Here is a 22,947-nt window from a genome sequence, read left to right as displayed (position 1 = left end):
TTTGATTTTAGCTGCTGTTTTACACTGCCCATGTCCAGGTGGAATGTGGTGCAATCTATCACTTCAAATGCATCTTTTGGGGTGCTACTTTGTCTTATAAATCTGACAGTGAGAAAAACTGGGATTTCCCTTGATTCTTAGGGGGGTGTGTGTGTGTGTGTGTTGCTTTATCCAGCCTTGATTCTGTCTAAATGTAGTGTCTTTCCTTATAAACAGGTCACATGTGTCTGTCCTCATCTGCAATACATATGCAACTTCTTTACTAACCCACTGCGGACAGTGCTCATTAGGACTTAAAGAAGAAAAACAATCAAGTGCAGATGCACATCCTTTACAAAATGCTGTGTTTAAAAGTTCCATTTAGTTTAACTGATAAACTCCACAAATTTTTTGCACTAAAAAATGACAAAAAGAATCTATGTATCTAGCAATAATGGATTTACACACACACACACACACAATCCTGACCGCCTGTGAAAGCACACAAAATATTAATTTAAGACTCAGCCAAGAAATCTGTGCAGAAGAATTTAGATTATATTCCATCCTCAGATCTAAGCAATAAAGTTGAGCTTTCATTAGCCATTAAAACTTTAGAAAAGGGAGATGCTAAACATCTCCAGATGCTTAGATAAACATGGGTTTTGCCTTTCACAACTTATACCTTTTGAGGTAGCTCATTCCAGAAAATACATAAAAGATGCAGTTTAATGAATCCCAGCTAACAGTAGAATAGAGGTTGCTACCAAAGAGTTCATCCTAATACTGGATCCCCAAAGGTGGAGGTCAAGTACAGCTGAAGGCCGGACAAGATTAGAGGGCTGGAGACCAGGCAATCAAAAATGTTGTCTATCAACTGTTTCCCAACTCAAAATAGGCCATGATTTCCCACCTGCTACCACTGGGAACACTTTTAACACGTTTCAGTGGGAACACTTAAAATATACACACACACACAAGAACACACACACACATATGTATGCTCCTGCTCTTGCCCAACACACCTATAATCTGTGCACCTATCTTCTACACAGTCAAAACATGGCTTTCAGACTATCCTGAGAACTTAATTTCCAATATTCCATCGATAATTAACCAGACGGCACAGTGAAAGAGCACTGGTCTGTTTATTTATTTTTTTATTTGGTTGGGCTGTAGTTTTTATTTTTTCAATATAAATATATTTATTTTAATGGGAGGCTAATTACTTTACATCATTGTAGTGGTTTTGCCATACATTGACATGGAGCCGCCACGGGTGTACGTGTGTTCCCCATCCTGAACACCCCTCCCACCTCCCTCCCCATCTCATCCCTCTGGGTCATCCCAGTGCACCAGCCCCGAGCACCTTGTCTCATTCATCGAAATGACTGGTGATCTATTTCAATGCCATTTTCCCAAATCATCCCACCCTCGTCCTCTCTACCAGAGTCCAAACGACTGTTCTATACATCTGTGTCTCTTAGATGTTACGCATATAGGGTTATCATTACCATCTTTCTAGATTCCATATACACATGTTAGTATACAGTATTGCTGTTTTTCTTTCTGGCTTACTTCACTCTGTATAATAGGCTCCAGTTTCATCCACCTCATTAGAACTGATTCAAATGTATTCTTTTAAATGGCTGAGTAATACTCCATTGTGTATATGTACCACAGCTTTTCTTATCCATTCGTCTGCTGATGGAAATCTAGGTTGCAGCCTGGTAGGCTGCAGTCCATGGGGTTGCACAGAGTCGGACACGACTGACGTGACTTAGCAGCAGCAGCAGCAGGTTGCTTCCATGTCCTGGCTATTATAAACAGTGCTGCAATGAACATCGGGGTACAGGTGTCTCTTTCAAGTCTGGTTTCCTCGGTGTGTATGCCCAGCAGTGGGATTGCTGGGTTATAAGGCAGTTCTATTTCCAGTTTTTTAAGGAATCTCCACACTGTTCTCCATAGTGGCTGTACTAGTTTGCATTCCCACCAACAGTGTAAGAGGGTTCCCTTTTCTCCACACCCTCTCCAGCATTTATTGCTTGTAGACTTTTAGATAGCAGCCATTCTAACTGGCGTGAAATGGTACCTCATTATGGTTTTGAGTGATGCTGAGAATCTTTTCATGTGTTCATTAGCCATCTGTATGTCTTCTTTGGAAAAAAGTCTCTTTAGGTCTTTGGCCCATTTTTTGATTGGGTCGTTAATTTTTATGGAATTGAGTAGCAAGAGTTGCTTGAATATTTTTCAGATTAATTCTTTGTCAGTTGCTTCGTTTGCTATTATTTTCTCCCATTCTGAAGGCTGTCTTTTCACCTTGCTTAGAGTTTCCTTTGTTGTGCAAAAGCTTTTAAGTTTAATTAGGCCCCATTTGTTTATTTTTGCCTTTATTTCCATTACTCAGGGAGGTGGGTCATAGAGGATACTGCTGTTATTTATGTCAGAGAGTGTTTTGCCTATGTTTTCCTCTAGGAGTTTTATAGTTTCTGGTCTTACGTTTAGATCTTTAATCTATTTTGAGTTTATTTTTTGTATGGTGTTAGAAAGTGTTCTAGTTTCATTATTTTACAAGTGGTTGACCAGTTTTCCCAGCACCACTTGTTAAAGAGATTGTCTTTTCTCCATTGTATATTCTTGCCTCCTTTGTCAAAGATAAGGTGTCCATAGGTGCGTGGATTTATCTCTGGGCTTTTTATTTTGTTCCATTGATCTATATTTCTGTCTTTGTGCCAGTACCATACCATCTTGATGACTGTAGCTTTGTAGTAGAGCCTGAAGTCAGGCAGGTTGATTCCTCCAGTTCCATTCTTCTTTCTCAAGATTGGTTTGGCTATTTGAGATTTTTTGTATTTCCATACAAATTGTGAAATTATTTGTTCTAGTTCTGTGGAAAATACCGTTGGTAGCTTGATAGGGATTGCACTGAATCTATAGATTGCTTTAGGTAGTATACTCATTTTCACTATATTGATTCTTTCAATCCATGAACATGGTATATTTCTCCATCTATTTGTGTCCTCTTTGATTTCTTTCATCAGTGTTTTATACTTTTCTATATATAAGTCTTTTGTTTCTTTACGTAGATATATTCCTGCTGCTGCTGCTAAGTCGCTTCAGTCGTGTCCAACTCTGTGCAACCCCATGGAGTGCAGCCTACCAGGCTTCTCCGTCCATGGGATTCTCCAGGCAAGAACACTGGAGTGGGTTGCCATTTCCTTCTCCAATGCATGAAAGTGGAAAGTGAAAGTGAACTCGCTGTCGTGTCTGACTCTTCGCGACCCCATGGACTGCAGCCTACCAGGCTCCTCCATCCATGGGATTTTCCAGACAACAGTACTGGAGTGGGGTGCCATTGCCTTCTCCCAGTATTTTAGTATTTTTGTTGCAATCGTGAATGGAATTGTTTCCTTAATTTCTCTTTCTGTTTTCTCATTGTTAGTATATAGGAATGCAAGGGATTTTTGTGTGTTAATTTTATACCCTGCAACTGTACTATATTCATTGATTAGCTCTAGTAATTTTCTGGTGGAGTCTTTAGGGTTTTCTATGTAGAGGATCATGTCATGTGCAAACAGTGAAACTTTTACTTCTTCTTTTCCAATCTGGATTCCTTTTATTTCTTTTTCTGCTCTTATCACTGTGGCCAAAGCTTCCAAAACTATGTTGAATAATAGTGGTGAGAGTGGGCACCCTTGTCTTATTCCTGACTTTAGGGCAAATGCTTTCAATTTTTCACCATTGAGAATAGTGTTTGCTGTGGGTTTGTCATGTATAGCTTTTATTATGTTGAGGTATGTTCCTTCTATTCCTGCTTTCTGGAAGGTTTATATCATAAATGGATGTTGGATTTTGTCAAAGGCTTTCTGTGCATCTATTGAGATAATCATATGGTTTTTATCTGTCAATTTGTTAATGTGGTATTTTACATTGGTTGACTTGGGGATATTAAAGAATCCATGCACCCCTGGGATAAAGCCCACTTGGTCATGATGTATGATCTTTTTAATATGTTGTTGGATTCTGATTGCTGGAAATTTTCTAAGGATTTTTGCATCTATGTTCATCAGTGATACTGGCCTATAGTTTTCTTTTTTTGTGGCGTCTTTGTCTGCTTTTGGTATTAGGGTGATGGTGGCCTCATAGAATGAGTTTGGAAGTTTACCTCCCTCTGCATTTTCTAGAAGAGTTTGAATAGGATAGGTGTTCAGTTCAGTTCAGTTCAGTCACTCAGTCGTGTCCGACTCTTTGCGATCCCATGAATCACAGCACGCCAGGCCTCCCTGTCCATCACCAACTCCCAGAGTTCACTCAAACTCTTGTCCATCGAGTCGGTGATGCCATCCAGCCATCTCATCTTCTGTCATCCCCTTCTCCTCCTGCCCCCAATCCCTCCCAGTAACAGGGTCTTTTCCAATGAGTAAACTCTTTGCATGAGGTGCCCAAAGTATTGGAGTTTCAGCTTTAGCATCAATCGTTCCAATGAACACCTAGGACTGATCTCCTTTAGGATGGACTCGTTGGATCTCCTTGCACTCCAAGGACTCTCAAGAGTCTTCTCCAACACCAGTTCAAAAGCATCAATTCTTCGGCGCTCAGCTTTCTTCACAGTTCAACTCTCACATCCATACATGACCACAGGAAAAACCATAGCCTTGACTAGACGGACCTTTGTTGGCAAAGTAATGTCTCTGCTTTTCAATATGCTATCTAGGTTGGTCATAATTTTCCTTCCAAGCAGTAAGTGTCTTTTAATTTCATAGCTCTTCTCTAAATTTTTGGTAGAATTCAGCTGTGAAGCCATCTGGTACTGGGGTTTTGTTTGCTGGAAGATTTCTGATTACAGTTTCAATATCTGTGCTTGTGATGGGTCTGTTAAGATTTTCTGTTTCTTCCTGGCTTAGTTTTGGAAAGTTGTAGTTTTCTAAGAATTTGTCCATTTTTCAAGTTGTCCATTTTATTGGCAAATAGTTGCTGACAGTAGTCTCTTATGATTCTTTGTATTTCTGTGTTGTCTGTTGTGATTTCTCCATTTTCATTTCTAATTTTGTTGATATGATTCTTCTGTCTTTGTTTCTTTATGAGTCTGGCTAATGGTTTTTCAATTTTATTTATTTTCTCAAAGAACCAGGTTTTAGGTTTCTTGATTTTTGCTATTGTCTCTTTTGTTTCTTTTGCATTTACTTCTACCCTAATTTTTAAGATTTCTTTCCTTCTACTAACCCTCGGGTTCTTCATTTCTTCCTTCTAGTTGCTTTAGGTGTAGAGTTTGGTTATTTAGTTGACTTTTTTCTTGTTTCTTGAGGTAAGCCTGTATTGCTGTGAACCTTCCCCTTAGCACTGCTTTTACAGTGTTCCATAGGTTTGGGGTTATGTGTTTTCATTTTCATTCTTTTTATGCATATTTTTATTTCTTTTTTGATTTTTCTGTGATTTGTTGCTTATTAAGCAGCATGTTGTTCAGCCTCCATATGTTGGAATTTTTAATATTTTTTCTCGTGTAATTGAGATCTAATCTTACTGCATTGTGGTCAGAAAAGATGCTTGGAATGATTTCAATTTTTTTGAATTTGCCAAGGCTAGATTAATGGCTCAGAATGTGATCTATCCTGGAGAAGGTTCCATGTGCACTTGAGTAAAAGGTGAAATTCCTTGTTTTAGGGTGAAATCTCCTATAGATATCAATTAGGTCTAATTGGTCTATTGTATCATTTAAAGTTTGTGTTTCCTTGTTAATTTTCTGTTTATCCATAGGTGTGAGTGCAGTATTAAGGTCTCCCACTATTATTGTGTTATTGCTAAATTCCCCTTTCATACTTGTTAGCATTTGCCTTACATATTACAGTGCTCCTATGTTGGGTGCATTGAAGAAGGAAATGGCACCCCACTCCAGTGTTCTTGCCTGGAGAATCCCAGGGATAGGGGAGCCTGGTAGGCTGCTGTCTATTGGGTCACACAGAGTCGGACACGACTGAAGCGACGTAGCAGCAGCAGCAGCAGCAGCATGTTGGGTGCATATATATTTATAATTGTTATATCTTCTTCGTGGATTAGTCCTTTGATTATTATGTTGTGTCCTTCTTTGTCTCTTTTCACAGCCTTTGTTTTAAAAGTCTATTTAATCTGATATGAGTATTGCTACTCCTGCTTTCTTTTGGTCTCTTTGTGTGGAATATCTTTTTTCCAGCCGTTCACTTTTAGTCTATATGTGTTCCTTGTTTTGAAGTGGGTCTCTTGTAGACAACATATATAGGGGTCTTGGTTTTGTATCCATTCAGCCAGTCTTTGTCTTTTGTTTGGGGCATTCAACCCATTTACATTTAAGGCAATTATTGATAAGTATGATCCCATTGCCATTTAGTTTGTTGTTTTGGGTTCAAGTTTATACTCCCTTTCTGTTTTTCCTGTCGAGAGAAGATCCTTTACAATTGTTGAAGAGCTGGTTTAGTGGTAATGAATTCTCTCAGTTTTGCTTGCCTGTAAAGCTTTGGATTTTTCCTTCATATTTTAATGTGATCCTTACTGGATACAGTAATCTGGGTTGTAGGCTTTTCTCTTTCATCACTTTAAGTATGTCCTGCCATTCCCTTCTGGCCAGTTTTTATGTTTTAAGCCGTAATTAAACAAATATACACTGGTGTCATTTTATTGAATACTAAAAGTAAATTAAATGAAATCACTGTACTTTTTGTCACATCATCTCGATGTGATTTTTATATACTAGAGAATATCAAGTAATTTGATAACATTTAACTTCCTGAGATGAGAAAATCTGGTACAGCTACAATTACCATAACCAAAAATTTTTGGCTTAGTTTGGTGGGCAGCCTCAAAGGAATATACCCACAGTATTCCTAGTCACTTATGAAGCCCCATTATTCTTTAACTTCAAAAGTGTAAAATTCCTGTTTTGTTTTGTTTTTTAAAGCAGAGTGGCTGCTGCTAAGGAGAGAAAAAAGTCAGATGTAAGTGTTTGCAGGACTAAAGCCAATCTGAGAATTTCTATATTACATGAATTTACTTTTATGACAAGTAATCATTCAAATGAACTCTAGCTTCCCTAACAAGATTAAAGTTTCAAAATGTAAAAGACATTTTCTACTTGGTAAAATATTTACTTCCTAAGTGTTCTGAAAAGCTTTATGTATTCTTCTTTAGAATGAATTTATGCAGCCTTGCAGCATTTAAATTAAAACAGAAACATCATGATGTAAGAAAAAATGAGAGCCAAGGCTTCTGCTATCCCATTGAGAAATACTGGAAACAAATATTGAGAAAATGAAAATAATTAGATGAAAATATACTGCTTGGAACTTAACATGAAGCAGGTGCAGAAAGTGAGTGAAAGGAAAACTTTAAGTCTTAGTACTCGATTTTTATTGCTAATAGAGGGAATTTTAAAGCAGTATTAATTGATTGAACAAAACCCATGATTAGTGGTAATTACAGAGATTTTCTCCATACACTATGATTTTGCTGAATTTCTAAAGAGATAATCAAGGCTATTATTGTTAATAGATGGGAAAAATCATATAATGATTTCCATATTTTGTCACAATTGAACTGAGATAAAGTAGTCCTCCCTTCCCTCCCCATAAAAAAGAATTGTCCTTGTCAGGAAAATAAGATATGGACCTTGTTTTTAAAAACAAGTTTTCTTGAATGAAGGAAAAAAAAAGGGATTTCCATAATACCTTTGATAGTTGTTGCCTAAGGGCTCTGTAAATAAGAATAACTAAAAACTACAAAGATTTTAAAAGAAAATCTAGATTCAACTGGGTCTTTAAACACTTTTCTGAAAGACTATACACAGTTTTTAATATGCTGAAAAACACAAATTTTATGTGTTACACTGTAATGGCCAAATCCTTCAGCAATAAATTCTGCCATGATGAAAATCTTCATAACAAAGACCCTTTGTGATAAAGTCCTACTACATGAAAAGACTATGTATAATTCCTTAGAATGGAATTATTTATGCATTGAAAACTAAACGTGTACAACAGTGAGCTAGATATTGAGGGGGAATACAAAGAATATTATGTGGAACAGGTAGAAAATTTGGACTCCAGAATTCCTGTTTATAGCACACAGAGTGATAAGAGTCTACATATCACAGGAATATATGCCTGGTAGGGCTTCAGTAAGACACATGGTCCAGTCTCTCAGCTTTGAGAAGGTCTTTGCCTTCCCTAAACCCTCCAAAATATATGATTTAAAGTAAGACAGAAGTTCTACAATGACCCTTTGTTGCAGTCCAAGTTCTAATTGATTCCTCATTAGCCCAATTTAGCCCCATTTCCTCCTTGGAGATAATTGGTCAACCCCTTTTTATATCATTAAGCTTTAAAAGAGCAATTAAGCTCTTTTACTGACAAAACTATTCCAGTGCCATCAGGTAAATAATATTTGAATTAATTTTATTTTTAAAAAATATTTCACACAAATATTTCTAAGATGCTGCACATGAGAACAAAACCTGTATTCAACAGTAAACATTGATTTGAGGAGGTGAGGCTTTGAAGATTAAGTAATAGCAATAATAAGGTATCCACACCAAAATTCTAGCAATAAAAAAACAAATTAGGCAGAAACCAATACAACATTGTAAAGCAATTATCCTCCAATTAAAAATAAATTCAAAAAATAAAATAAAATGGATAACCAAAAAATAAAAAAATAAAAGGCTGTCCCCAACACTGAAGATGAATAAAAATAAAACAGAAAGTCCAAAGGAAACAATGATAAAAAAAAAACAACAATTTCTACAGAATAATGTGATATAAATAGTCTTGCAGCCAAGAATCCACCTGCTGTTTTCCATAATCAATCTAATATTAAACTGACTAGTACATTGAGTAGTCCAGTAAGTGGTATGAATGGCAAGTTAACTATATTTTTTTTCATACACACACATAGTCATGTTAAAGATTCAGGACTATTTTTCCCTAGTTAGAATTCTGATGGGATTATGAATAGTCACTCTGGCTGTTGGGGTGGGGGGGACTGTCATTACCTTTCCCAAGGCATGTTGTTGTTACCAAATGCCTTCATAAATATACTCACAAATATATGGGAATATAGCAAGGAGATCAAACCAGTCAGTCCTAAAGGAAATCAACCCTGAATATTCATAGGAAGGACTGATGCTGAAGTTCAAGCTCCAATACTTTGGCCACCTGATGCAAAGAGCTGACTCATTGGAAAAGGCCGTGATGCTGGGAAAGATTGAAGGCAAGAGGAGAAGGGGGTGACAGAGGACGAGATGGTTGGATGGCATCACCGACTCAATGGACATGAGTTTGAGCACATTCCAGGAGATAGTGAAGGACAAGGAAGCCTGGCATGACACGGTCCATGGGGTCACAAAGAGTCGGACATGACTGAGCAAGTGAACAACAAGAGATGTGTATTTTCTCACTTTTCACTTGGGGTTTCCAGCACAGGTCAAAGAGTAGATTCTGGTTTAAATAACAAATTATTATGATTTAACTTCATATTAAGAAGATATCAAACAGTAATACTCTCCCTCTGAAAGCACCTGTTGAGTACACACATCAATAATCAGGTCTTTTCTCATTATCTTTACTGACTTGACCTGAGCACTTAAATAATGGAAGGTAAATACTATAAGTTGCTTCCATAGCTGCTAAATTTGAAGACATGTTATATGATGTTAAAGGATAAGACAAATGGTATGATAATCCTTCCCATCTTATACATATGATAATTCAAGAAGGTAGAACAGTGTGCATTATCCAAAGGCACAATACATCCATGAAAAAGGCAGTAATGCCATGTTAATTAAAAGTAAACTATCATCCCAGATTCCCAGGTGGGTCAGGAAGATCACCTGGAGTAGGGAATGGCAATCCACACCAGTATTATCGCCTGGAAAATTACAAGGGCAGAGGAGCCTAGTGGGCTATAGTCCATGGGGTTGCAAAGAGTCACTCATGACTGCATGACTGAGCATGCACACACACACATGCACACACACACACAAAATATCATCTAATGGTTCTTAACATTTTGGGGGTCAGTTGGCTCCTTGAGAATATAGTGAAAGCTTCAAATCCTCTCCTCAGAAAAATATGGTAAAACAAAATTTGTCTACAAATTTCAGGAGCCACAGAAGCCCCCAGTTAAAGACTGGGACCCTGGACTAAAAACCTCTCACCATATTAGATACTAGCTATAATTAGCAATGACACAGTTTAAAGTGTGGCTTCTAGAACTTTATTCCATAGATTTTAACTAGTTTCCTGATTAACCATTCACATAATTTTTCAGAGAAATAACTTTCATTAGTGCCAAATAAACACTGCTTTACCATAGTTACCCTACAAAAAAACAACTCACCAACTTTTGCAAAGGCCTCTTTGAGTTCATCAAGCTCATCTTTGGAAATCTGAGTGGTAGCCATCTCATCCATTTAAAGATCTAAGGAGAAACCAAAAAGGGTTAAGACTTGAAAACAGTCACAGATAAAGAGAACAAACAGGTAGATGCAGGACGGGAGGGGAGAGGGGGAGGAAAGAAGTGAGGAAGGTAAAGAGGTACAAACTTCCAATTATAAATTGAAAAATAACTGAGTCACAGGTATGAAATGTACAGTGTGGGAAATATAGTAAATAACTAATATCTTTGTGTGGTGACATAATTAAAACTAGACTTATCCTGGTGATCAGTTTGGAATGTACAGAAATATCAAATCACTATGTTAGGTAACAAGAACTAACAGTGTTGCGGGTCAATTATATTTCAAAAACAAACTGACAGAAAAAGAGATGAGATTGGTGGTTACAAGATGCAGGGGTTTACCAGAGGATAGGGAATTGGATGAAGGCAGTTAAAAGGTATAAACTCCCAGTTATAAGTAAGTAATAGGGATGTAATGTACAACATGATAACTATAATATGAAAGTTGTTAAGAGAGCAAATCCTAAGAGTTCTCATCAAAAGGAAAAGCATGTTTTTCTTTTATTTTGTATCTATATGAGATAATGCATGTTTAATAAATTTATTGTGATAATCTTTTCATGATGTATATAAATCATTTTGCTGTTCACCTTAAACTTCTACAATGCTGTATGTCAATTATATCTATAAAACTGGAAGAAAAAAATTTTAAGACAAAAAATTTGTGATGAATATATTATAAGCAATTCTGTAAACTCTCATTTTAGGGACAATTTAGACAGAAATGCAAACTACTAGAACTATCTGAATAGGTTCCCATATTTCTAGCTACAGCCATAATGAAGTAAACAAATGAGAAATTATCATTGGTCAAAAGCTCCTCAGACAAAAATACTTCTCAATCTTCCTTTCAAGGACAAAGTCTTATGCTGCATTCAAAGAATGTAAAGAAGGGGCAAGGTAGCAAGCAATGATAGATTCTTGGTTATATGAGCCAAAATGAAGTCAAAATTATGTGACTAAAGATTCAAATAAAATATAACTTTTTTAGGACTTCCCTGGTGGTCCAGTGGTTAGGTCTCTGTGCTTCCACTGCAAAGGGCACAGGTTCAATCCCTGGAGGGGGAACTAAGATCCCGTATGCCACATGGCATGGCCAATAAATAAATAAATGTTTAAAAAATAACTTTTTCAATTAGCATCTATCTATCTTACTGGCTAGTTCCCTTTTTTCTGTCTTTATTGAGATATGTGACATAATATTGTGTAAGTTTAAGCTGTACAACATAACAACTTGATATATACATATATTGTGAAATATATAGTAACTTAACCACAATAAAGTAAGTTAACACATCTATCACCTCACATAGTTACCATTTTTTCCCCTTAAGTCATTTAAGAGTCATTCACTGTGGAAAATCTTATGTTCAAATCGGAGCATACTAATAGCTACCAATCATCCCCATTAAAGAACGAATCAACTAAAACAAATTATTTTTGGGTTTGATACAGAAACACACACAAGAGCATGCTTATCAACACATCTTTGTGTACACAACTTATTAACATTATTTGAGCTTATACTCTTCCTGATTTGGCCCTATTTTACCTATTTAACCAACAAACAGGGCTTGGCAAACTATGGTCTGTGGGACCAATCTCGACCACTGCTTATTTCTGTATGGCTCCAACCATCTGTATGTTTTTTTTTTTTTTTTTTTTTTTTAAACATCTGCTGTCAAATGTTTGAACTTCAATAAAATGAAATGTTATCCCAGAAAAAAAAAAAAAAAGAATTCCATTTTTTCTCATAACTACAGCTGTATTGCCGAAAAAAGTACTCAAATAGTTATTATTTTTTGAATTTTGTCAGTAAAAAATTGTAGAAACAATATTTAAATCCTTGACATAAATAATATAATATTCTTATTTTGCCTCTTGGTGTACAATATTTATGAGGGGACCTTTACAGAAAATCTTGATTGATTCCTGCAATAGAGAAAGGAGGTCTGTACTACAATGGAAAATCCCCACATACAAACCTATTAACAACTTTTAGACAGAAGGAAATGCACATGATTATTTGTTGTCTTTTTCTTTTTTTTTTTTTTCTCATTTAATCTTTTTAACTCCTGGAGGAGGAAATGGCAACCCACTCCAGTATTCTTGCCCAGAGAATTCCATGGTCAGAGGAACCTGGCCAGCTAAAGTCCATGGGGTTGCAAAGAGTTGGACATGACTGAGTGACTTTCACATACACAATATTTTTAAAGAAATTTACTTTTTAGCTGAACTGAGCAAAAAGCAGAGAATTTAGTTTCCATATACCCCCTGCCCTAACACTCTAACAGCCTCCCTTATTATGAACATCTTTCATCAGTGATACATTTGTTACAACTGATGAACCTTCTTTAATGCATCATTGTCACCTAAGTCAACAGTTTACAGTAGGCTCACTCTTTGTGCTGTACATACTATGCATTTTGTATACACAAAATGGATACCATTATAGTATCATACAGGATAGTGTCACTGCCCTAAATGTGTTGCCTGTTAAAGTTCAAAAACTATATGAAAAGCAAATTTGAGATCTTATATTTATCTCTTTTAAACATTTTTATTAAAAGTTAAAAAATTACTTGCCAACTCTTCTGTCTGCCATGATGCCTAATATTTAATACAGAAGAGCTCAAAAGAGAGTGAACCACATCTGTCTTCTGCACACCCATCATTGTCACTTCTAGAACTAACCACAATTCGTCATGTAGTAAGGGACTTAAAAAATTAGTACTTTCATAAATTCATCCATTCAACAACTATGTGCCAAGCCCTACATCAGATAAATTCATATTCCTACTAATTCTCTGAACCCTCATAACAGCCTTTTGAGGTAAATATTCTTACTCCTTTTAGAATTCAAACTCAGGTTTCTCAAATCCCTGCAAAGATTTAAAATGACCATATGATACTATTCGCTATGTTTCCACCCTAATACAACACACATTTATAATGACTCGTATTTTTAAAAAATTAAATAGCAGACTTTTCAAAAACTTGTCTGTTCATAAAACTTTTCTTACCTCTAGTGTTAAAATGTCACTAAAGATGGACAACTTGTCAGTAGATAAGCTGTGTAAAAAACACCTTTCAGAGCAGTCTCAGGATCTATAGGGTAAAGAAAGATCTTCAGTTGTATACAAAGGCAGTCATTTTCAAGATTTGGAGAGTAAAAAATGATTTTGCCTAAGTTAGCCTGCAACCTGCTAATGGTATTTTTTAAAATATTCTATACCTTACTAATATGATGTTCAACATTTCTGATTACCAAAATACTCTATAGGTTTCACTCTAATTTTCTTTACACATATTTTAAGTAATCATGTTTTTAATGTGAAATAATTGCCCCTCTCTAGTAATGACATCACACAGAACAATGGCATAGAAAGTTTGAAAGTGAGACTGTCTCAGAAAATTGAAAACACGTGGCCTCTCCTTCAGTTCTAAAGTTTCCATCTTGTTTGGGCAATTTGTGAGTCAATAATAATCCAAAATATATGTTTTTTAACAATATATTATTCTTTGTTGTGCAGAAGCTTTTAATTTTAATTAGATCCCATTTGTTTATTTTTGCTTTTATTTCCAATATTCTGGGAGGTGGGTCATAGAGGATCCTGCTGTGATTTATGTCAGAGAGTGTTTTGCCTACGTTCTCCTCTAAGAGTTTTATAGTTTCTGGTCTTACGTTTAGATCTTTAGTCCATTTTGAGTTTATTTTTGTGTATGGTGTTAGAAAGTGTTCTAGTTTCATTCTTTTACATGTGGTTGACCAGTTTTCCCAGCACCACATGTTAAAGAGATTGTCTTTTCTCCATTGTATATTCTTGCCTCCTTTGTCAAAGATAATGTGTCCATAGGTGCGTGGATTTATCTCTGGGCTTTCTATTTTTTCCCATTGATCTATATTTCTGTCTTTGTGCCAGTACCATACTGTCTTGATGACTGTGGCTTTGTAGTAGAGCCTGAAGTCAGGCAGGTTGATTCCTTCAGTTCCGTTCTTCCTTCTCAAGATTGCTTTGGCTATTCAAGGTTTTTTGTATTTCCATACAAATTGTGAAATTATTTGTTCTAGCTGTGTGAAGAATACCGTTGGTAGCTTGATAGGGACTGCATTGAATCTATAGATTTCTTTGGGTAGTATATTCATTTTCACTATATTGATTCTTTCAATCCATAAACATAGTATATTTCTCCATGTATTAGTATCTTCTTTGATTTCTTTCACCAGAGTTTTATAGTTTTCTATATATAGCTCTGTAGTTTCTTTAAGTAGATATATTCCTAAGTATTTTATTCTTTTCATTGCAATGGTGAATGGAATTGTTTCCTTAATTTCTCTTTCCATTTTCTCATTATTAGTGTATAGGAATGCAAGGGGTTTCTGTGTGTTGATTTTATATCCTGCAACTTTACTATATTCATTGATTAGTTCTAGTAATTTTCTGGTGGAGTCTTTAGAGTTTTATATGTAGAGGAAACTATAAGCAACGTGAAAAGACAGCCTTCAGAATGGGAGAAAATAATAGCAAATGAAGCAACTGACAAACAACTAATCTCAAAAATATCCAAGCAACTCCTGCAGCTCAATTCCAGAAAAATAAACGACCCAATCAAAAAATGGGCCAAAGAACTAAACAGACATTTCTCCAAAGAAGACATACATACATAAACACATGAAAAGATGCTCAACATCACTCATTATCAGAGAAATGAAAATCAAAACCACAGTGAGGTACCATATCAAGCCAGTCAGAAGGGCTGCTATCCAAAAGTCTACAAGCAGTAAATGCTGGAGAGGATGTGGAGAAAAGGGAAACCTCTTACACTGTTGGTGGGAATGCAAACTAGTGCAGCCACTATGGAGAACAGTGTGGAGATTCCTTAAAAAACTGGAAATAGAACTGCCTTATGACCCAGCAGTCCCACTGCTGGGCATACACACCGAGGAAATCAGAATTGAAAGAGACACGTGTACCCCAATGTTCATCGCAGCACTGTTTATAATAGCCAGGACATGGACACAACCTAGATGTCCATCAGCAGATGAATGGATAAGAAAGCTGTGGTACATATACACAATGGAGTATTACTCAGCCATTAAAAAGAATACATTTGAATCAGTTCTAATGAGGTGGAGGAAACTGGAGCCTATTATACAGAGTGAAGTAAGCCAGAAAGAAAAACACCAAATACAGTATACTAATGCATATATATGGAATTTAGAAAGATGGTAACAATAACCCTGTATGCGAGGTAGCAAAAGAGACACAGTTGTATAGAACAGTCTTTTGGACTTTGTGGGAGAGGGAGAGGGTGGGATGATTTGGGCGAATGTCATGGGAACATGTATAATATCATATAAGAAACGAATCACTAGTCCAGGTTCAATACAGGATGCTTGGGGCTGGTGCACTGGGATGACCCTGAGGGATGGTACGGGGAGGGAGGTGGGAGAGGGGTTCAGGATGGGGAATACGTGTATACCCATGGCAGATTCATGTTGATGTGTGGCAGAACCAGTACAGTATTGTAGAGTAATTAGCATCCAATTAAAATAAATAAATTTAAATTTAAAAAAAAAGAAAAAGAAGCAAAAGGCAAAGGAGAAATGGAAAGGTATACCCATCTGATGCAGAGTTCCAAAAATTAAAAAAAAGTATATATTATTCTTATATTGTTATATCACTTCTATAAAAAAGAAAATTAGGCAAAAGTGGTTCTGGACATGTACCTCCCACCCACCCCATACCCAGCCCCAGCCCCAACCTGCAGCACCTTTCATTCTGGCTAACCAGTGGGTTCTGAATCAGTCCTTCTCTCCCAGTTCTCCCCTTTGCAGGCAGCAGGGCTAACAGGGTAGAAATGTCTTCCCTCTTCTTTATACCCCTCCCTTAACACATATGCACTTCTATCCTCACACAATTTTACCCAGGTCTCTGTTATATGTCTAGTTCCTGCCCTCAAAGTATTTACAATCTGGGGAAGACAAAGATGTAGATAATTATGATTTGACACAAAGTGAATTAGTGGTTGCAGTAAAGGGTAGATATGGGGGAAAGACTCTGAAAACTTTAAGGATTATTAAATTCATCTCAAGCAGGCCAAGAAAGTAGCACTTTTGTTCATCCTGCAAAATTAGGATATACATACATCTCATAGAAATGATTTCAAGGCACATGCTTACTTAAAATAATTAATAAAATGCATCATTAAAAAAAAAACCACAAAATACACTTTCAAGTTTCCTAATTTCTTATTCCTGTCTAAATACCATCATGAAAGCCTAAAGTGACCCCTTTTACACTGATAGCTCAGATTTTTCAGCTACAGGAGACAAGAAGAGACACGACTAAGAATTAAAAGAACTGTAACACGTATATATTACCCAAAGAATATTTGTTTCGTTCAGGATAACAACATAGTTTAATTTAGGAGTCTCCCACTTAAATAAACTCCATTTTATTTATGATTATTTGAAAGTAAATAAATAAATGCTACCCTGAAGCACCTGAACTAAAACTAAGAAATCCAATGCAAAGTTTAAAAGCCTCACAATACACACCTCAGTTGACAAAAATCATAATATTTAAATTAACTATTTAATGCAGATTTTTTTCTCACTATGAATAAAAAAAAAAAAAATTGGAGAAGGAAATGGCAACCCACTCCAGTGTTCTTGCCTGAAGAATCCCAGGGACGGGGAAGCCTGGTGGGCTGCTCTCAGGTCGCACAGAGTTAGACACGACTGAAGCGACTTAGCAGCAGCAGCAGCAGCAGCAGCAGCAGCATGAATAAAAAAAAGGTTTGTCCTTAAGATTACTTATGGGTACTTGATGGAATCCAGCAATTAAGTACTATCTTAGAAGAAAATACCGTATTTAAATAATTTAGGAAAGACGATGGCACCCCACTCCAGTACTCTTGCCTGGAAAATCCCATGGACGGAGGAGCCTGGTAGGCTGCAGTCCATGGGGTCGCGAAGAGTAGGACACGACTGAGCGACTTCACTTTCACTTTTCACTTTCATGCATTGAAGAAGGAAATGGCAACCCACTCCAGTGTTCTTGCCTGGAGAATCCCAGGGACAGGGTGGGCCTCGTGGGCTGCCGTCTCCGGGGTCGCACAGAGTTGGACACGACTGAAGCGACTTAGCAGCAGCAGCAGCAGCCAGGAATATCAGATTTTTAGAAACTGTACAAATTAAAATTACTGAAAGCTCTACCCTCTTTGGCTCGGACGGTAAAGCGGCTGTCTACAACGCGTGAGACCTGGGTTTGATCCTTGGGTCGGGATGATCCCTTGGAGAAGGAAATGGCAATCCACTACAGTACTCTTGCCTGGAAAATCCCACGGACAGAGGAGCCTCGTAGGCCACAGTTCATGGGGACGCAAAGAGTCGGACACGACTGAGCGACTTCACTTTCATTTTCACTACCCTCTTTATAGGACATTCATTGTACTCTTTCTCTCAAAATAAGTAAAACATCCCAGATTGGGGTTTAGGAAGCAAAACAGATGATTATTGCCCCATAAACACCTTGATTGAATCCTGCATACTTGCAGCAAACTTGTTCCCCACCCAAGGATGTAGTATGTTAACACAGGAAGACTGAGAGATGTGGAATCAGAAGACATCAATCTGTCCCTGCTCTGAGACCTCCTAGCAGTGTGTCTATGAGTGAGTTTATTTAATCTATCTAAGCCTCGGTTTCCTCCTTTGAAAACAGCCATAATAACTACTTCCCTAGGGTCCTGATGAAGATTAAAGATGGTATGTGAAGGTACACTATAAACCACTAAGCATTATACAGCAACTTCAAATCCTTAATGAAAGAAAAAGAGAAACAAATCAATTCCTAAGTAATTAAGAGGCTATGTATAAATATAAGGCATGAGTTCTACTAAGAAGAACCTTTTAAATAAAATATACAAAAAGTTATGTCTTTTGCCCTATAATTATCAACTGCAGAGTATGACAGATCTCCTTCATATATAAAAACTATAAGCCTTTAAGTCAAAGTAATTTAAGAAGGCTGGGACTAATGAAAATTTGTCAGCCACTTTTTATCCATGAGTCAATTTGGCTCCTGCATAAGGCCAGTTTCCAAACACAACTTGAAGAATGGCCAGGAGAGTTTTTTTTTTTTTTTTTAATTATATTCAGTTCAGTTCAGCACTTAAAAAATAGTTAACAGCTTGTCAATACTGTCACATTCTTCCTACTTTGCAGTTTTTTTTCCTGTGAGCAATGAAAAATGAAAGGTGAAGAGGTAAAAGGTAAATATTATTGCTGAATAAAATTTCACAGTATGTGATTGGTAGGCAAAAAGAAAGTCTGACTGTTGAAATATGTTGAAATGTGTCCTTTTCCCCAGTCTGTCTTCCCACAAAAAAAAAAAAATGAACTTTACTTATATGGAGAGAGAGCAGGCACTGATATTAAAAAAATAATAATAAATGTATTTATATATTTTCCCTCCATTTAAATTTAGCCAAATGAAATACCAATCAAAAATAAAAGCTTCCAAGGTCTCTCCATTTTTCTGAATTCTGTCATCTGCAGAGCACTTTGTCCCAAAATCTGTTTTCCTCCCTAGCTCCAGTGCTGGCCTTTTCTATAAAGGGAAAATAGCAGGAAAAAAGCAAACCTTCTCTCTCCTTAAACATCGAGAGACAGGAAAACAGATTTTTAAATAAGGGAATGAAACAAAAGCAAACAAAACTTTGTTTGTTTGTTTTTCATAAAAGGATATGGTATACAACTGAGTCTGAATTCAGGGCGTCTCCCATAGAGGAATCTTATGCCTATGAAGTCATCCCTAATTACAGTGTTTGACTAACAATACAGCAATTACAAAACCATTCCACTGGCTCATTTAACTATACTTAAACCCTGAATACAAATCTTTGCTGAGAAAGGTGTACCTACAACTAACTACCTGAAACAATTACTCAAATTCTGAAAAGCATTTGATGGGGGGTGGAGGCGGCGGGAGTTGGGGGAGGAGAGAGTGCCTGTTTTTATCCCCTAAAGCGATTCACTTTAGGAATGCAGAAGACTAAATTTTCTAATCTGTGTCAATCACAACCAACCGTGACTCAGGCAGCAGGGCACACACAGTGGGAAAATCAACCATGGATAATCAAGAGTTGATTGCGAATTTTGTATTTTTTTCTTGAAATTGAAAGGAACTATAAGATAAAAGCAGGGGCTATTCATCAGCCACTAGCAGGTAAACAGAATTGGGAAAGTGAGGCTGATGACTTAAAATCAGCCATTTGGTCACACACACCAGTTAAGCTAATAAGTTCAAATCATGAAGAAGAGAAGGTGGATAAAACATGGAAGAATACATTATTTGTATTTGTGTATTTGTCACCTTCCTCTGTCCAAAACAGGCAATGCTTCAGAACACCCACACTTCACATACCTAACTGTACCAACAGAAACTGCCACCCTGCCTCCTCCCTAACTGGTAAGTCAACAGCACTAGTCTCCAGGTCAGATGGGCATGCAACCCTATGAGTTAAAGCTCACCCACTCTCACTCTGATTACTCAAGCTCTAGTGACATGTTTCCAAATGACTTGAGAAGATTTCAACTTGAATGTCTATCATACTCACCCAACTTATTCATTTATATTCAAGCCTTAAGTGAATGTTTAATATGTACCAGGCACCGTGTTGGGTGCTGCATATATAGAGATTTAGGATCCAAAGTATCCTCTCGAAGACTTTACTGTCCAGAGGGGACAAAGATGGAAAACAAAGACATAGTATTAATGCCATCATGCTAGTTACTGAGTGGTAGGGTGACAGTGACGGGCTTCAGGAAGTTTTTCAGAGAAGGTGACTTTTGAACTTTATCTTAAAACATAAGGAGGACATCCTCAGACAGATATCACTGGTAAAGGCACTCTAGGCACAAAGAAGATGATATTCTGGCACTAAAGAAAGATAGTGTGCTTGGAGCACTGTGCCTAGGGTTTGTGACAAACACAGTTGGAGCAGAAAGTCAGGGTCTAATTTAGAAGGCTGAGACTCAAAATCTGGACTTAATCTTCTGGCCAAGGGAGAAGGAAGGTCAGAGAGGAAAACCCCAGTCAGGAAAGTCTAAGTGTTTACATTTGAACTTTCGATGTTATTTCTCCCCTTTTCGAACACCTCTGCCGTCAAATTCAGTCTCCTTTTCAACTTTCCTCAATCTCCAGGTTTATAAATTCAAGAAGTTTGGACACAAGAAACAAAGGGAGATTGAGGTAAATCACTAAACCCTTTGGATTATCATAGCCCTTTATCACTTCATGTCTAGCTTTTTCTAAAGACCTTTTAGTCTATCTATCTACAGTCCAATCTTCCTCCTATGTAATCTTTATGCTGCTAACTTCCTGAAGAGCAGATCTAAGGTATATTCCCTATGAAAGCAAGTCCTAACTTTTTGGCACAATATCCAAGAACCCTACACACTTTTCTGTATTGATAACTATCTTCCCAATGTTTCTTCCCATTACATGCACTACACACCCTGGAATCACTCTATAAAGATAACCTCTGCCCCAATCAGGGCATCTACTCTCCCATCTACTCTTCAGAAGAATCTTTGAGAAAGCCTCTTTGGATGGTCCCCATCTGAGGGAAAAATTATCTTTTCCCAGGACTCTCACAGAACTGTATGTTTTCTTCTATTACAGCCAGCATGAATCCTTTCAGATACCTATAATTTTAAATATCTTACTGTCAGATCATATGTACCAATTTTTGAATGGGAAAATACAGTCACAAAAGGATAACATTTAATACTATTATACAAAAGCTTTTTGATGGAAGGGACTGCTTCTCCTTCATCCTCATATTCCCAGCCCCTCTCACAGTGGCTACAGAGTAGGTAATAATCATAACTAAGATAATATAATAACATATCATTGTAAGCTTATATTATAACAGTTAACATTAATGGAGGACTTATTGTTTAAATGAACTGTGCTATACATTATGTAAAGTTACTTCTCAGAAAAACTCTGTGAACCATGTAATACTGTTATTTCCATTTTACAGTAAAGCAAACAGGCTTACAGAAGTTGAATAACTTGCCCAGTCACATGGCTCAAGAGAGGGAGACCTAGGTCTCAACCCAACTCCACCTGACACCAGAGTCAGCATTCTCAATTGTTATGCTGTATTATAGCTTTCTCAATCACAGTTTAGTGAGTGAATTTATTTCCCCAACAAGACTATAAACTTATTTAAGTAGTAACACAGCTTACTCATCTCTGTATTCACCACAGCACTTAGCACAACACAGGGACACAAGTGTATTCTCAATAAATCTTTTATTTTCTTTTTAAACTTTTTGTTTTGCATTGAGGTATCTTCCCTGGTAGCTCAGATGGTAAAGCGTCTGCCTACAATGCAGGAGACCTGGGTTCAATCCCTGGGTCAGGAAGATCTCCTGGAGAAGGAAATGGCAACCCACTCCAGTATTCTTACCTGGAAAATCCCATGGACGGAGGAACCTGGTTAGTCTACAGTCCATGGGGTTGCAAAGAGTCGGACACGACTGAGCGACTTCACTCACTCATAGCCAATTTAACTAGTGTGATAGTTTCAGGTGGACAGCAAAGGGACCCAGCCATACATTTACATGTATCCATTCTCCCCCAGACTCTTCTCCCATCCAGGCTGCCACAAAACACTGAGCAGAGTTCCCTTTGCTATATACAGTAGGACCCTCTTGGTAAATACCTTGAATCAAAAAAGGTCCACATCTAGGGTTCACAACCATTTTGATCATGTCAGTCTCATTTCAGGAAGCTATAATTATTATGCTGAAATGGCTTGTCTAAACTTTTCCAGGTATTCTGGCTCTTCTGGCATTCCTATTAGTCACATCTAACCAGTTTAACCTTTCAACAACACTCAAAATTAGCTTTTTGATCACTATCACCCTCCTGTGGAGAAGGAAATGGCAACCCACTCCAGTATTCTTACCTGGAGAATCCCATGGGCAGAGGAGCCTGGCAGGCTATGGTCCATAGGGTCGCAGAGAGTTGGACACAACTAAAGCGACTAAGCACACACAAGCATGCACCATTCTCCTGAACATGTCCTACTCCTACATCAGTACCTTCTGTTTTATCCTAACCCCACTACTTCTATCTCTCCCTCCTAGTAAGAACTCCCTCTCTCTGTATCTACCTTTCAGACTTAAAATGCCCTCTGCTTTATTCCTCTTATCTCCTTACCCAAATTCTACTCATCCTTCAAGTTTCAGCAGAAGCCTCATCCTCTCTCAAACCATGTTTTCCAAAGACTACACACCCCTGCTGATCTTTCTCTTCAACTCCCACAGGATTTAGAATGTCACCACAAAATTCAGCAATTTAATCACAGACATCCTCCTATAGTTATATAAGTGGGTGAGGACAGTCTGGCTGGGACATCCATTATCCTACTAGATTCAGTTCATCTGCCTCCTCCACACAGATC

At 37.3% G+C, this 22,947-nt stretch overlaps 1 protein-coding gene across 2 annotated transcripts in view; it reads right to left on the bottom strand.

Annotated features, from left to right (window-relative positions):
- Window positions 1-22,947, bottom strand: part of PLS3 (plastin 3) — a 97,048-nt gene that overhangs the window by 36,155 nt on the left and 37,946 nt on the right. Inside the window, exons 2-3 of one of the 2 annotated variants that reach the window (XM_070365422.1) lie at window positions 13,485-13,569; window positions 10,342-10,422 (exon numbers count right to left, since the gene is read on the bottom strand). In XM_070365422.1, coding sequence (XP_070221523.1) covers window positions 10,342-10,414 — 73 coding nt within the window. In that variant the 5' untranslated portion in view covers window positions 10,415-10,422; window positions 13,485-13,569. The remainder of the gene's footprint in view (window positions 1-10,341; window positions 10,423-13,484; window positions 13,570-22,947) is intronic. The other variant, XM_005898530.3, reaches the window with a different exon arrangement.

The sequence above is a fragment of the Bos mutus genome, chromosome X (assembly GCF_027580195.1).
Source record: "Bos mutus isolate GX-2022 chromosome X, NWIPB_WYAK_1.1, whole genome shotgun sequence".
Lineage (NCBI taxonomy): Eukaryota > Metazoa > Chordata > Mammalia > Artiodactyla > Bovidae > Bos > Bos mutus.
Note: the sequence above shows the minus strand (reverse complement) of the source record. Positions and strands in the feature narration are given on the sequence as shown.